This window comes from Mobula hypostoma, chromosome 2 (genome assembly GCF_963921235.1).
Source record: "Mobula hypostoma chromosome 2, sMobHyp1.1, whole genome shotgun sequence".
Classification (NCBI taxonomy): Eukaryota; Metazoa; Chordata; class Chondrichthyes; order Myliobatiformes; family Myliobatidae; genus Mobula; species Mobula hypostoma.
Window position 1 is genome coordinate 42,774,513 of NC_086098.1, and position 15,781 is coordinate 42,790,293.

General features: G+C 43.3%; 1 protein-coding gene across 6 annotated transcripts in view; it reads left to right on the plus strand.

Annotated features, from left to right (window-relative positions):
• The window catches only part of mapre3b (microtubule-associated protein, RP/EB family, member 3b), an 80,285-nt gene extending 64,777 nt beyond the window's left edge, over window positions 1-15,508 (plus strand). For all 6 annotated transcript variants that reach the window (XM_063036317.1, XM_063036360.1, XM_063036326.1 and 3 more), the window contains exons 5-7: window positions 7,422-7,564; window positions 12,149-12,301; window positions 14,590-15,508. In XM_063036317.1, coding sequence (XP_062892387.1) covers window positions 7,422-7,564; window positions 12,149-12,301; window positions 14,590-14,661 — 368 coding nt within the window. In that variant the 3' untranslated portion in view covers window positions 14,662-15,508. The remainder of the gene's footprint in view (window positions 1-7,421; window positions 7,565-12,148; window positions 12,302-14,589) is intronic.
• Window positions 15,509-15,781: the final 273 nt, after the last annotated feature.

The following is a 15,781-nucleotide window of genomic DNA, read 5'->3' on the forward strand; positions in this document are numbered from 1 at the left end:
AACAGGAAGTAAGTAGGTGTTGTCTTGGTAGTTGGAAGTTATATCCTTCCAAAGCAGAAGATGAGGGTGTCAGGTTTACTGCAGATATTTGAGCATATAATCTTGTTGGTTAATTGAGTGTAGGACTCTTAAGGTTCTGATGATAAGTCTCAGCCTGAAAAGTTAACTGTTTATTTCCTTCTGTAGATGCTGCCTGATTTGCTGAATTCCTACAGCACTGTCTATATGTTGTATGGTATTCTCTGTTGTGTGAAACTCTCTGCCTCCTTGTGGATCTAAAATTTACCACAGTAATTTTTTTAAAAGCATGGGGAACCTGCTTGCTTTGTCTTTATCACCCCTTGTTCAATCCCTTCCGACCTATGTTCGTGACACTTCTCACGCTCTTAAACTTTTCGATGATTTTAAGTTCCCTGGCCCCCACCGCTTTATTTTCACCTTGGATGTCCAGTCCCTATATACTTCCATCCCCCATCAGGAAGGTCTCAAAGCTCTACGCTTCTTTTTGGATTCCAGACCTAATCAGTTCCCCTCTACCACCACTCTGCTCCGTCTAGCAGAATTAGTCCTTACTCTTAATAATTTCTCCTTTTGCTCCTCCCATTTCCTCCAAACTAAAGGTGTAGCTATGGGCACCCGTATGGGTCCTAGCTATGCCTGCCTTTTTGTTGGGTTTGTGGAACAATCTATGTTCCGTGCCTATTCTGGTATCTGTCCCCCACTTTTCCTTCGCTACATCGACGACTGCATTGGTGCTGCTTCCTGCACGCATGCAGAACTCGTTAACTTTATTAACTTTGCCTCCAACTTTCACCCTGCCCTCAAGTTTACCTGGTCCATTTCTGACACCTCCCTCCCCTTTCTAGATCTTTCTGTCTCTGTCTCTGGAGACAGCTTATCCACTGATGTCTACTATAAGCCTACTGACTCTCACAACTATCTGGACTATTCCTCTTCTCACCCTGTCTCTTGCAAAAACGCCATCCCCTTCTCGCAATTCCTCCGTCTCCGCCGCATCTGCTCTCAGGATGAGGCTTTTCATTCTAGGATGAGGGAGATGTCTTCATTTTTTAAAGAAAGGGGCTTCCCTTCCTCCACTATCAACTCTGCTCTTAAACGCATCTCCCCCATTTCACGTACATCTGCTCTCACTCCATCCTCCCACCACCCCACTAGGAATAGGGTTCCCCTGGTCCTCACCTACCACCCCACCAGCCTCCGGGTCCAACATATTATTCTCCGTAACTTCCGCCACCTCCAACGGGATCCCACCACTAAGCATATCTTTCCCTCCCCGCCTCTCTCTGCATTCCGCAGGGATCGCTCCCTACACAACTCCCTTGTCCATTCGTCCCCCCCATCCCTCCCCACTGATCTCCCTCCTGGCACTTATCCGTGTAAGCGGAACAAGTGCTACACATGCCCTTACACTTCCTCCCTTACCACCATTCAGGGCCCCAAACAGTCCTTCCAGGTGAGGCATCACTTCACCTGTGAGTCGACTGGGGTGATATACTGCGTCCGGTGCTCCCGATGTGGCCTTTTATATATTGGTGAGACCCGACGCAGACTGGGAGACCGCTTTGCTGAACATCTACGCTCTGTCCGCCAGAGAAAGCAGGATCTCCCAGTGGCCACACATTTTAATTCCACATCCCATTCCCATTCTGACATGTCTATCCACGGCCTCCTCTACTGTAAAGATGAAGCCACACTCAGGTTGGAGGAACAACACCTTATATTCCGTCTGGGTAGCCTCCAACCTGATGGCATGAACATTGACTTCTCTAACTTCCGCTAGGCCCCACCTCCCCCTCGTACCCCATCTGTTACTCTTTTTAATGCACACATTCTTTCTCTCACTCTCCTTTTTCTCCCTCTGTCCCTCTGAATATACCTCTTGCCCATCCTCTGGGTCACCCCCCCCCGTCTTTCTTCCCCGACCTCCTGTCCCATGATCCTCTCGTATCCCCTTCTGCCTATCACCTGTCCAGCTCTCGGCTCCATCCCTCCCCCTCCGGTCTTCTCCTATCATTTTGCATCTCCCCCTCCCCCTCCAGCTTTCAAATCCCTTACTCACTCTTCCTTCAGTTAGTCCTGACGAAGGGTCTCGGCCTGAAATGTCGACTGCGCCTCTTCCTATAGATGCTGCCTGGCCTGCTGCGTTCACCAGCAACTTTGATGTATGTTGCTTGAATTTCCAGCATCTGCAGAATTCCTGTTGTTTGCTTTGTCTTCTGTCTGTTCCCAAATCATCCAATGACTTTTGGAATTCTGATTGGGTTTTTCTTTGTTCTAGCCTCCAACTCTCCAAGTGCTCTATGTCCTTCTAATTCTGACTGCTTATTAAATTTCCACTTTCTTTACTGTATCATTCTGGCATCTGTTTCATCTTTATAGCATGCCTCTTTGCCACTTTAGCTTTTATCTTTTGAGATGCTGTGGGAAACTTTTCTCTTTGCCAAACCTATTAGTGATAGCCAGTGAAGGAGTGCAGCTTTGAGGCTTCAACGAGAAGAGGCAGAGGATGAGCTTGTTCCCAGTTTGGTCTTTACAATGCCTCCTGAGATGGTGATGTGCCTCTCATGTGAGATGTGGCAGTCTTGGGGGAACTCCCCTCTCCCGCAGAGTCACATCTGCCAGAAGTGCATGCGGCTGGGCGATCTGGAAGACCATGTAAGGAATCAGGAGCAGCAGCTGGATGACCTTCGACTCGTAAAGGAGAATGAGGCAGTCATAGATGAGAGTTACAGGGAGGTAGTCACACCTACGCTGCCAGAAGCAGGTCATTGGGTGACAGTCAGAGGGGGGAAAGCGAAGGTGAATAGACAGGTAGTGCAGAACACCCCTGTAGCCATTCCCCTGAATAATAAGTTTACCGTCCTGGATACTGTTGGCGGGGACGACTGACCAGGTGTGAGCCACGGTGGCAGGGCCTCCAGCACTGAGTCTGACCCTGTGGTGCAGAAGGGTGGGATGGAGAAGAGGAGAGCTGTCGTCATTGAAGACTCTATAGTCGGGGAGCAGACAGGAGACTTTGTGGATGTGAGAAGGACACCCGCATGGTTTGTTGCCTCCTGGGTGCACGACATCCTGGTACAAGAGGGAAAGCAACCAGAAGTTGTGATACATGTAGGGACCAACGACATAGGCAGGAAGAGGGATGAGGTCCTGAAGTGTGAGTTTCGGGAATTAGGCAGAAGGCTGAAGAGCAGGACCTCAAGGGTGGTGTTCTCAGGATTGCTGTCAGTGCTACGTGACAGTGATGTTAAGAATTGGAGGAGATGGCAGTTGAATGCATGGCTGAGGAGTTGGTGCAGGGAGCAGGGTTTTAGATTTTTGGATCATTGGGATCTCTTCTGGGGAAGGTGGGACCTGTACAGATTGGATAGGTTGCACCTGAACTCGAGGGGGAGCAATATCCTTGCAGGTACGTTTGCTAGTATGGTTTGGGAGGGTTTAAACTAATTTGCAAGGGGGATGGGATGCAGAGCGATGGAGCAGTGAAAGAAGTGCATGGAGTAAAGCCAGATCTAACATGTAGAGAGGCTTTGAGGAAAGAGAAGCAGAATAAAGGGTGTAAAGGTAGGAAGGTAGAAGGGCTAAAGTGCGTGTATTTCAGTGCAAGAAGCATCAGGAACAAAGGTGATTAGATTAGATTAGATTATGAGGGCACTCAGTCCTCGCTTATTGTCATTTAGAAATGCATGCATTAAAAAATGATACAATGTTCCTCCAGAATGATATCACAGAAACACAGGACAACCAAGGCTAAGACTGACAAAACCACACAAACTTGCCGATGCAGCACCATTGGAAGCACCCGACTGCAGCGGACTCTGAGTCCGTCCGAAAACTTCGAGCCTCCGACCAGACCCTCCGACACAGCCTCTCCGAGCGCCATACTCTGCTGAGCGCTTCAACCCCGCCCCGGCCACCGAGCAACAAGCAAAGCCGAGGACTCGGGGCCTTTCCCTCCGGAGATTCTGGACCACACAGTAGCAGCAGCAGCGAAGCAGGCATTTCAGAAGTTTCACCAGATGTTCCCCCATGCTCTCACGTCTATCTCCATCAAATCAGGATTGTGCACGGCACCCTACTTGACAAATAACAGACATCACCACCGGAGTGGCCGCTGCAAGCTGCGTCACGCCGCCATCTTCTCCTCCCTCATGAACTGAGAGCTTGGATACATACGTGGAATTATGATGTAGTGGCCATTACAGAGACTTGGCTGGGACCAGGGCAGGAATGGATTCTCAATATTCCTGGATTTCAGTGCTTTAAAAGGGATGGGGGGGGGGGAAGCGGAGGAGGGGTGGCATTACTGGTCAGGGATACTATTACAGCTACAGGAAGGGTGGGTAATGTAGCAGGATCCTCTTTTGAGTCAGTATGCGTGGAAGTCAGGAACAGGAAGGGAGCAGTTACTCTATTGGGGGTATTCTGTGGGCCCCCTGGTAGCAGCAGAGATACCGAGGAGCAGGTTGGGAGGCAGATTTTGGAACGGTGCAAAAATAACAGGGTTGTTATCAGGGGTGACTTTAACTTCCCTAATATTGATTGGCACCTGATTAGTTCCAAGGGTTTAGATGGGGCAGAGTTTGTTAAGTGTGTCCAGGACGGATTCCTGTCACAGTATGTTGACAGGCCGACTAGGGGGAATGCCATACTAGATCTAGTATTAGGTAACGAACCAGGTCAGGTCACAGATCTCTCAGTGGGTGAGCATCTGGGAGACAGTGACCACCACTCCCTGGCCTTTAGCATTATCATGGAAAAGGATAGAATCAGAGAGGACAGGACAATATTTAATTGGGGAAAGGCAAATTTTGAGGCTATAAGGCTAGAACTTGCGGGTGTGAATTGGAATGATGTTTTTGCAGGGAAATGTACTATGGACATGTGGTCGATGTTTAGGGATCTCTTGCAGGATGTTAGGGATAAATTTGTCCCGGTGAGAAAGTTGAAGAATGGTAGGGTGAGGAACCATGGGTGACAAGTGAGGTGAAAAATCTAGTCAGGTGGAAGAAGGCAGCATACATGAGGTTTAGGAAGCAAGGATCAGATGGGTCTATTGAGGAATATAGGGTAGCAAGAAAGGAGCTTAAGAAGGGGCTGAGAAGAGCAAGAAGGGGGCATGAGAAGGCCTTGGCGAGTAGGGTAAAGGAAAACCCCAAGGCATTCTTCAATTATGTGAAGAACAAAAGGATGACAGGAGTGAAGGTAGGACCGATTAGAGATAAAGGTGGGAAGATGTGCCTGGAAGCTGTGGAAGTGAGCGAGGTCCTCAATGAATACTTCTCTTTGGTATTCACCAATGAGAGTGAACTTGATGATGGTGAGGACAATATGAGTGAGGTTGATGTTCTGGAGCATGTTGATATTAAGGAAGAGGAGGTGTTGGAGTTATTAAAATACATTAGGACGGATAAATCCCCGGGGCCTGACAGAATATTCCCCAGGATGCTCCACGAGGCGAGGGAAGAGATTGCTGAGCCTCTGGCTAGGATCTTTATGTCCTTGTTGTCCACAGGAATGGTACTGGAGGACTGGAGAGAGGCGAATGTTGTCCCCTTGTTCAAAAAAGGTAGTAAGGATAGTCTGGGTAATTATAGACCAGTGAGCCTTACGTCTGTGGTGGGAAAGCTGTTGGAAAAGTTTCTTAGAGATAGGATCTATGCGCATTTAGAGAATCATGGTCTGATCAGGGACAGTCAACATGGCTTTGTGAAGGGCAGATCATGTCTTGCAAGCCTGTTAGAGTTTGTTGAGGAGGTGACCAGGCATATAGATGAGGGTAGTGTAGTGGGTGTGATCTATATGGATTTTAGTAAAGCATTTGACAAGGTTCCACACGGTAAGCTTATTCAGAAAGGCAGAAGGCATGGGATCCAGGGAAGTTTGGCCAGGTGGATTCAGAATTGGCTTGCCTGCAGAAGGCAGAGGGTCATGGTGGGGGAGTACATTCGTATTGGAGGGTTGTGACTAGTGGTGTCCCACAAGGATTGGTTCTGGGACCTCTACTTTTTGTGATTGTTATTAATGACCTGGATATGGGGGTAGAAAGGTGGGTTGGCAAGTTTGCAGACGACACAAAGATTGGTGGTGTTGTAGATAGTGTAGGGGATTGTCGAAGATTGCAGAGAGACATTGATAGGATGCAGAAGTGGGCTGAGAAGTGGCAGATGGAGTTCATCCTGGAGAAGTGTGAGGTGGTACACTTTGGAAGGACAAACTCCAAGGCAGAGTACAAAGTAAATGGCAGGATACTTGGTAGTGTGGAGGAGCAGAGGGATCTGGGGGTACACGTCCACAGATCCCTGAAAGTTGCCTCACAGGTAGGTAGGGTAGTTAAGAAAGCTTATTGAGTGTTATCTTTCATAAGTCTTTCATAAGATAGAGTTTAAGAGTCGCAAGGTAATGATGCAGCTCTATAAAACTCTGTTTAGGCCACACTTGGAGTACTGTGTCCAGTTCTGGTCGCCTCCCTTTAGGAAGGATGTGGAAGCATCGGAAAGGTTACAGAGGAGATTTACCAGGATGTTGCCTGGTTTAGAGAGTATGGATTATGATGAGAGATTAAGGGAGCTAGGGCTTTACTCTCTGGAGAGGAGGAGGATGAGAGAAGACATGATAGAGGTATACAAGATATTAAGAGGAATAGATAGAGTGGATAGCCAGCGCCTATTCCCCAGGGCGCCACTGCTCAATACAAGGGGACATGGTTTTAAGGTAAGGGGTGGGAATTTCAAAGGGGATATTAGAGGAAGGTTTTTGTTCTCAGAGAGTGGTTGGTGCGTGGAATACACTGCCTGAGTCAGTGGTGGAGGCAGATACACTAGTGAAATTTAAGAGACTACTAGACAGGTATATGGAGGAACTTAAGGTGGGGGTTATATGGGAGGCAGGGTCGTCACAACAATATGGGCCGAAGGGCCTGTACTGTGCTGTACTATTCTATATCTATATAATGATCTAATGTCCTCTTCTGTGATTTGATAAAAGATGTGTAATTTTTCTCCAGTGCAGCAAGTTAGTGCAAGCATGTATCTCTTAAGTGATTATCCTGATGTCAAGTAAAAAGCTTGGCTTTTATGCTGATGTTGAAAAGCTGATTTTAAAATCATATGTTTTTGATGGAGATAATACATTCTCAGGAGATGAAATTATACAGATTAAATCAAAGCAAAGTGAAACCTTGATGATTGATGTTTACAACTTCTTTGTAATAGTGATCTTGGATTTGGGTGCTGAGGTTTGTGAAGAGGATAAGGATAGAATAATGGATGTTCACTATTAAAAATGAACTGATTAGATTCATCAAACATGTAATATTTTACTTTCCAGAAGATTGGTCTGTAAACTTCAATCTTTATATTTTTATGTTTGACCTTATGTTGAAATTATTTCCTATTCAGTGCCACAGAGAACATCTCCTACTGCACCTAAGATTACAAGAACGCCAAATGCACCATCCTCAATGGGCATGAGGAAAGCCCAACATCTTTCTCGAAATGGAGCGAGCGATGCTGATGCCCAGATAATAGAGCTAAATCAGCAGGTTTGTAAAATTGTAGAAATATGCTTTGTTGTTTCAGTCCCACATGAACCAAGTACAAAATGTTCATTGCAGACTACATCGTTTGTATGAATATGGATATTCACCATCTGAAACACAAAATACCTCCATTATCTTGATTTATAATTTCAAATCATGTAAATTAGCAGAAATATTGAGCAGTGGAGTACAATGTTAATTCAAATTCTAGACATTCTGGAAACGTGTAGAAAATAAATAAAGAATTGAATTGTTATTCTTCATGTTGCAGTTTCTCGGCCTTATTTTAATGAGATCAAAATATGAACAGATGAACATCCTCAGAGAACGTATTAAGGAGCTGGAGCTTGAGTGTTCTGTGTGCGTTGCTATTCTAAGATCAGTCTAACCCTTCCTTCGTACATAGTCTTCCATTTTTCCATCATCCATGTGCTATCTAAGAATTTCTTAAATGTCCCTAATCTATCTGCCTCTATTACCATTCCTGACAGGGTGTTCCACAGACTCACTCTCTGAGTAAAAAACCTACCTCTGACATCTCTGACTTTCTACCAATCACCTTAAAATGATTCCCTCTTGTATTAGCTGTCCCATCCTGGGAAAAAGTCACTGACTATCCACTATCTATGCATATTATTATGGTCCTGGCAATATATGGCAACTTCTTGCAGACAGCTAACAAAACTACCAGATATGCATCTTCTGAACTAAAAGCTTAGATCGAGGGGACATGGAAAGGATGTTTCCTATAGTGGGGGGAATCTAGAACCTGAAGGCGTAGCCTCAGAATACAAGGATGACCCTTTAGAACAGAGATGAGGAGGAATTTCTTTAACCAGAATGTGGTGAAGCTATGGAATTCATTGCCACAGACGGCTGTGGAGGCCAAGTCATTGGATGCATTCAAAGCGGAGGTTGATAAGCTCTTGATTAGTAAGGGCATCGAAGATTATGGGGAGAAGGCAGGAGAATGGGGTTGAGGGATATAATAAATAAGCTGTGATGAAATGGTGGAGTTGACTCATTGGGCCAAATGGTACAAGTCTGTTCCTATGCCTTGTGGTCTTATGAGCTGTTATCGCTGCAATCTGCTGCCTTTAATTTCTCTTTAGGAAACTCACTTTTGAAATGTCTCAATATGCTTGCAGGATTTGTCATCTTTTGTACATTGGTTGTCAGTCTGATATTTATAGTCTTTTTTATAAATTCCATTGTATTTCTCCGTTCTACTGTAAATGCCTACAAGAAAATGAATCTCAGGGTTTTATATGGTAAGATATACCTACTCTGATAATAAATTTACTTTAAACTTTGAAACGTGACCATGGCAGCAGTGGATGTTATAGTTAACTGACCAGAGTATTAGGGTCAAAACACAGCAAGATTAGTAAGCTTGATTAATGATGCACCCAGGATCTGCAGCCCAGAGCTTTGAAAGATGTGACCATAATGGTTGTGAATGGTGTGGTTAACACCTTCCATTATTTTATAGATTTTGGAATGGCTTCAGCAGATAAGGGCAGCAAATCTGAGCAATGATGTGCAATTAAAAAGGAGAGAAAAATCAAGACCTTATAGTCTGACATTGGGAAAGAGCTAAATTCCAGACTGTTAGAAAATGTGCTTTCCGGGCCGGCTGGTGGCTCAACGACATTGGTGCCGGACCTGGGAACAGAGGTTCTCGGGTTCGAAACTCGTCGGGTTCGCCCCTGAGTACGCTTTCCATCCGTGCCAGGTTGAGTGACGAGACAGCAACTTGACCTCATAAAACAAAGGGAAAATACTGTGAAAATGTCTGTGTGAGGAGTGGCAGGCCACACAGTCTCTCTCTCGCTCTGCGCCTTGTAAAAAGCCATGAAAAATCCATCATCACGGACACGCAGACGTGCATGCACGCAGGCACATGCCAAAAAAAAAGAGAAAAGAAAATGTGCTTTCCAGCCACTTGAAAAACAATGATCTGATAGGGCAATGTCAATATGAAATTTTTTGACTGATACATTGTATCTTTGATGTATTGGGTCGAGTTTGGACAAGAAAGTGTAAATCGGATTAGTTGATTCATTACTGTACAGAAAGCAAACCAAAAAGGAGGAAAAAATATGAGATTGTAAGAATCACATGGGAAATTTTAAAACTTTTTTTTAATTGACTGATATCTCCAGGAATATAGAACATAGAATAGTACAGCACATTACAGGCCCTTTGGCCCACAATGTTGTGCCGACCCTCAAACCCTGCCTCCCATATAACCTCCCACCTTAAATTCCTTCATACACCTGTCTAGTAGTCTCTTAAACTTCACTAGTGTATCTGCCTCCACCACTGACTCAGGAAGTGCATTCCACGCACCAACCACTCTATCGCTCCGGGTCCCATCCCCCTTGCAAATTAGTTTAAACCCTCCTGAACCATGCTAGCAAACCTACCTGCAAGGATATTGCTCCCCCTCGATTCAGGTGCAACCCATCCAATCTGTACAGGTCCCACCTTCCCCAGAAGAGATCCCAATGATCCAAAAACCTAAAACCCTGCTCCCTGCACCAACTCCTCTGTCACGCATTCAACTGCCATCTCCTCCAATTCTTACCATCACTGTCATGTAGCACTGGCAGCAATCCTGAGAACACCACCCTTGAGGTCCTGTTCTCTCTCACTTCAGGACCTCAATCCTCTTCCTGCCTATGTCGTTGGTACCAACATGTATCACGACTTCTGGTTGCTTTCCCTCTCGTACCAGGAGGCAACAAACCATGCGGGTGTCCTTCTCATGTCCACAAAATCTCCTGTCTGCTCCCCTGACTATAGAGTCTCCAATGACGACAGCTCTCCTCTGTCCCACCCTTCTGCACCACCGGGTCAGACTCAGTGCTAGAGGCCCTGCCACCGTGGCTCACACCTGGTCGGTCGTCCCCACCAACAGTATCCAGGACGGTAAGCTTATTATTCAGGGGAATGGCTACAGGGGTGCTCTGCACTACCTGTCTGCTCACCTTCGCTTTCCCCCCTCTGACTGTCACCCAACGACCTTGGTGTGACTACCTCCCTGTAGCTCTCATCTATGACTGCTTCATTCTCCCTTATTAGTCGGTCATCCAACTGCTGCTCCAGATTCCTTACACGGTCTTCCAGATCACCCAGCCGCATGCACTTCTGGCAGATGTGACTCTGCAGGAGAGGGGAGTTCCCCCAAGACTGCCACATCTCACATGAGAGGCACATCACCGTCTCAGGGGGCATTGTAAAGACTAACTGTGAGCAAGCTTGTCCTCCACCTCTTCTAGTCGAAGCCTCTCGAGTCAAAGCCTCAAAACTCCACTCCCTCGCTGGCCACTCCACTTGAGCTACCCCTCTACTTATCTGTTTGAGCTTTTCAAAATGCTTGGTCACCTGCCCTCGATTGCCCAATCAACTGCTTTCTGCTGAGTCTGAGCTATTCAAATCTTGATTGTCTAATCAACGGCTTTCTACTGATCTATTCAAATCTTGATCGACTTGATTGCACAGACCAACTGCCAGAATCTCTTGAGTCAAAGCCTCAAAGCTCCACTCCTTCACTGGCCCACTCACTCGCTGGCCGCTTTCCACAGGCTGCTTCGCTTCAGCTACTTCTCTATTTATCTGTTTGACTGAAGAACAAAACTTGTTACTTGTAAAAATTTCACTAATGAAGTTTGTTTTGTAGTGGCTTGGGCTAAACATCCCCTTGAATATCTTTTTTCAAGAATGCACATTGTTGGTAAATTTACTGGAAATGTAGCACAGATTTCTATTAACCACTTTTCATTTGTATCAGGACCAATTGGCTGAGTGAGACTCGTACCATAATTTTTATGGAAGAGCTGGGAAACACAGACAGATAATTCCTATTTCTTTCTTCAGCGATGGATGAATGTTGTTTCTGTTTTTTCAGTTTTACTCTTTAACAGCAATGATTAATCCTTTGTATGTAAAATAAGGTAAAACTTTGAATAAAAGCATAAAAATGGTTTCATAGTAACTGCCGAGAATAAATTAGTGGAGTTTGCATTACTGCTGTAGGAGAACTTGATTCAATGTATTTGAACATGAAGTATGATGTATGATGTAATTTCCAAAGTCATCCCATGTTACCTTTGTATCATAACTCTGAGAAAGAAACTGTTATGTTCAGGCAACCTCCTCCACACTATGTGACACGTGCATCTTCACCCTTTCACCGCCTTAAAAGCCATATGTCTGCAGCCTGTAATAACTCCTTTGTTCTGTTAAGTGGTACTGTGCACAATTAAATTAAAATTACATCAGTGTACCAACTTCCAGGAAGTGAACATGGTAGACCAGATCATTCTAGATCCAGACTAATATTTTCTGACTAAAGAGTGCCTGGTAAATTGATCACCCTAGAGGCCTTTAAAAGTCTGTTCAAATAGTCACATTTACAAAAACATTGTTTAGAACTTTTAAAATATGAATTTAATTAACAGCAATTAAAACTAGCAAGGCACTTATTTACACATGCATAGCTATTTATATATTTTCATGTCAAATATTGAAAAAACGGATGTGATTTGTTTTATTAACTCCTTTATTTTTAAATCCTAAAAGCTAATGGAACTGAAACTGACAGTAGATGGACTTGAGAAGGAGAGAGACTTTTACTTCAGTAAACTAAGAGACATTGAACTCATCTGCCAAGAACATGAAAGTGAGAACATCCCTGCAGTTCAGAGGATTGTGGAAGTTCTGTATGCAACTGAGGTATATATTTCAATTACTGTGGTTCCTTTGAAATTCACTGAAGTATTTGGAAATACTAATCATAATGGACTCTTCTTTAAGACTGATTATCTTGAAAGCCAAGTAGAACCTCCTCATATATGCATACTGCTGAAGATTTACATGAACTTTTTTCTTTTTTTTAGTTTGAATTGATAAGAAGGCAGTAGTATTTTTATCATTGAAAGATTGTTACTGAGTCTTTCATTGAAAAAAGTAATAATTTATGATGCACGAGAGTTAACCTTTTATATATTATCCATTTCGTGGTAATATCCCATATTCAGCATCACTTAATAGTTATAAATATGTTTAATGATGCATCACCATTTGACTTTGGGAAAGTTCAACCCAATTGACCTTACTTACTGTGAATGCATTTTAAAGCATTAACTGTACCAGACAACCTACAATCATTACCTGGCGCTCTAAGTAAACACAAAATAATGGACCTTGTAAAGATATGTTACTTCCCAGAGTCATAGAGCACTACATCAAGGAAGTGGTGCGATCCTTTGCCGAACTACTATTATGCTGAGTCCCATCAACCTTCACCTGGCCCATAGCCCTCCATACCTCTCTCATTCATGTACTTATCTAAGCTTCTCTTAAATGTTCCATTCAAACCCACATCTACCGCTTCCTCATTCCACACTTTAATCATCCTCAGAGTAAAGAAGATCCCCCTCCGGTTCCCCTTAAATGTTTCACCTTTCACTCTTAACCTGTGACCTCTAGTTCTAGTCTCACCCAACATCAGTGGGGAAAAGTGTACTTGCATTTGCACCATCTATGCCCCCTCGTTGTTTGTTTATTTATTTATTGAGATACTGCATGGAATAGGCCCTTCCGGCCCTTCAAGCTGCACCACCCAGCAATCATCTGATTTAATCCTAGCATAATCATGGGGCAATTTACAATGACCAATTAACCTACCAGCTGGTACGTCTACGGACTGTGGCAGGAAACTGGAGCACCCGGAGGAAACCCACGTGGTCACGGGGAGAATGTACAAGCTTCTTACAGCCAGCAGTGAGAGCTGGTATTGTAAAGTGTTGTGTTGACCACTGTCAACACAGTAGTCATAGCTACTGTGCTGCCCCAAATTTTGTATAGCTCTCTCAAATCTCCCTTCAATCTTCTACATTCTAGGAAATAAATTCCTAACCTATTCATCTTTTCCCTATAACTCAGGTCCTCAGGTCCCTGTAACATCCTTGTAAACTTTCTCTGTACTATTTCAATCTTATTGATTTATTTCCTGTTGGTCGGTAACTAAAGCTACACTCAATACTCCAAATTAGGCCATACCAACATTGTATACAACTTCAATGTAATATCCCAACTTTTGTAATCAGTACTCTGACTTAAGAAGGCCAGAAACTCTCTTTACGACCCTATCCACCTTTGATGCCATTTTAACAGAAACCATGGAGGAACTCAGCAGGTCAGGCAGCATTTATGGAGGGCAATAAACAGTCAGCACAGAAACTATTCACTAATCAAGAAGATCAAGGTGATTAAAAAGCATGCGGTTACTCGGATTTAAAAATATGGGTTATTGGAATCTCATCAATTATTGGTTAAGCCTCTGTTGGAGTATTGTGGACAATCAAAACCATCCTCATGCATCAGAAAAAAAACTCAATAGTACAAAGGAAATACCCAAACAGAATGTTACCTGGTTGGAGGAACTTTAGATAAGTGGAAATGTTTAACTTATTTGTTCTATTTACTGCATAATAAAGCATTGGAGTTACAAGTTGACCTTTCAAAAAGAAATCTTTCTAGAGAGAAATGACTTGCACTCTCTAACAGGTGTGCCCATAACCATAGGAATGCAGTTATTGATTATCACTCTAGAACAGGGGTTCCCAACCTATTTTTTGCCATAGACCAACAGCGTTCAGCAAGAGGTCTGTGGACCCCAGGTTGGGAATCCCTGCTCTAGAGGGAAGAGTTGTAAGGCTTTTCGTTCTCAATATCAGGACAGTTAATGTTGCACCTAAAATAGCAGTGGAACCTGATTCTAAAATTACTTAAGTACTGATTCCAAATGAAAGATTCAAAAGTTGTTTGGAAATGCACATACATTTGCAACAGTTTCATTTACAGTAGTATTCACTCATTTTCTTCTTCCTGAATCTAATTTTGATTAATAACAGTCATATGAGGCAGATTGGAGAGTTTTTAAAAAATGTAATAAATGTTAATTTACATGTGAATTATTGAGTCCTGATGAATTAATAAATTGTATTTTTGTTCTGTAGGATGGATTTGCTCCTCCAGATGACGATGACATTAATATAAATCATCCAGAAGATGAGCAGGATGAATATTAAGCTTGTGTAATTGCACCTTTATCTTTCCTAATCTGTCTGCTCTCTGTGATTGAGAATCTCCCAGGCTGTTTACTAACATTACATTGAGTTGCGTTTGTACAGCCACTGCACAGTCACAATAAATCTATACACTCTGTATCACAGATTGCTACAACTATATCATCCTCATCACTATTACTGACAAACTATTATAAAATATATTTAATTTGTATATTTTTCTTAAATGAGTACCTTGCACTTTGGTTTGAAAGTAATCAGAAATCCAGGATGATAATGCAAGTTGTTTGCCTTTGTCTTATAAGCAGCATGCAGTCTAGGTTTCTTTTAAGGTTGAAACAGCTTGGATATACTTAAAGTCACTTTATAAATTCTGAAAGCATGTAGATACTTTAGCAAAATGTTTGTGGCAGGGAAGATGGTGTTTTATGCAAATTAGCTTTGAGAAAGTGACTTGGCAGATTGAAGTCAGGAGTTTAAAATTTTAATAATTTAAAGGTAATTATTTATTATACTTTGCTATATACATGAAGAATAAGGGATGCTTTTTGATGTGACAATGATTAACTCAATTCCAGCTGCTTTTCATCAGAAAACACTAAAATATGCCTTTGACATCACATTTTGCATCACCTTTCCGATACTGTGCCCATGACAGTGGTGTGCAGAAACAAAACCTGCATCTGTGAAATTTTATTTAAAATAAATGTGTGAAAAATTGCAGATGCTTTGTATATTTAATGCCTTTCTTGTTTAAATGTATGTTTGATGTTTACACATCAAGTTTTGACTCATTTCAGTCAGAATGCTGACCTCAATGGACATTAGACTTATAAATAAAAAGAATTAATCAGAGATTGTGAATGCTAACTCTGCAAATATATTGGATGCTGGGATTGCACTGGTACTCTGCTCAGTGCTTCAGTGCTGTACCTCAGAGCAGTGATTGAATCTCTAGATCAAACACTCACAGGTGCATACTCACCTCCAGTCTAAAGAAAACATCCACTATTGCTGTGTGCTGCTGGGCTGAGAACCTACCATGCATCCCTGCTCTACCCACTGCTGGTAACCTGTTACAAGTCCCTGCTCTCTGCTGGCACTGCCATAGCAATTACATATG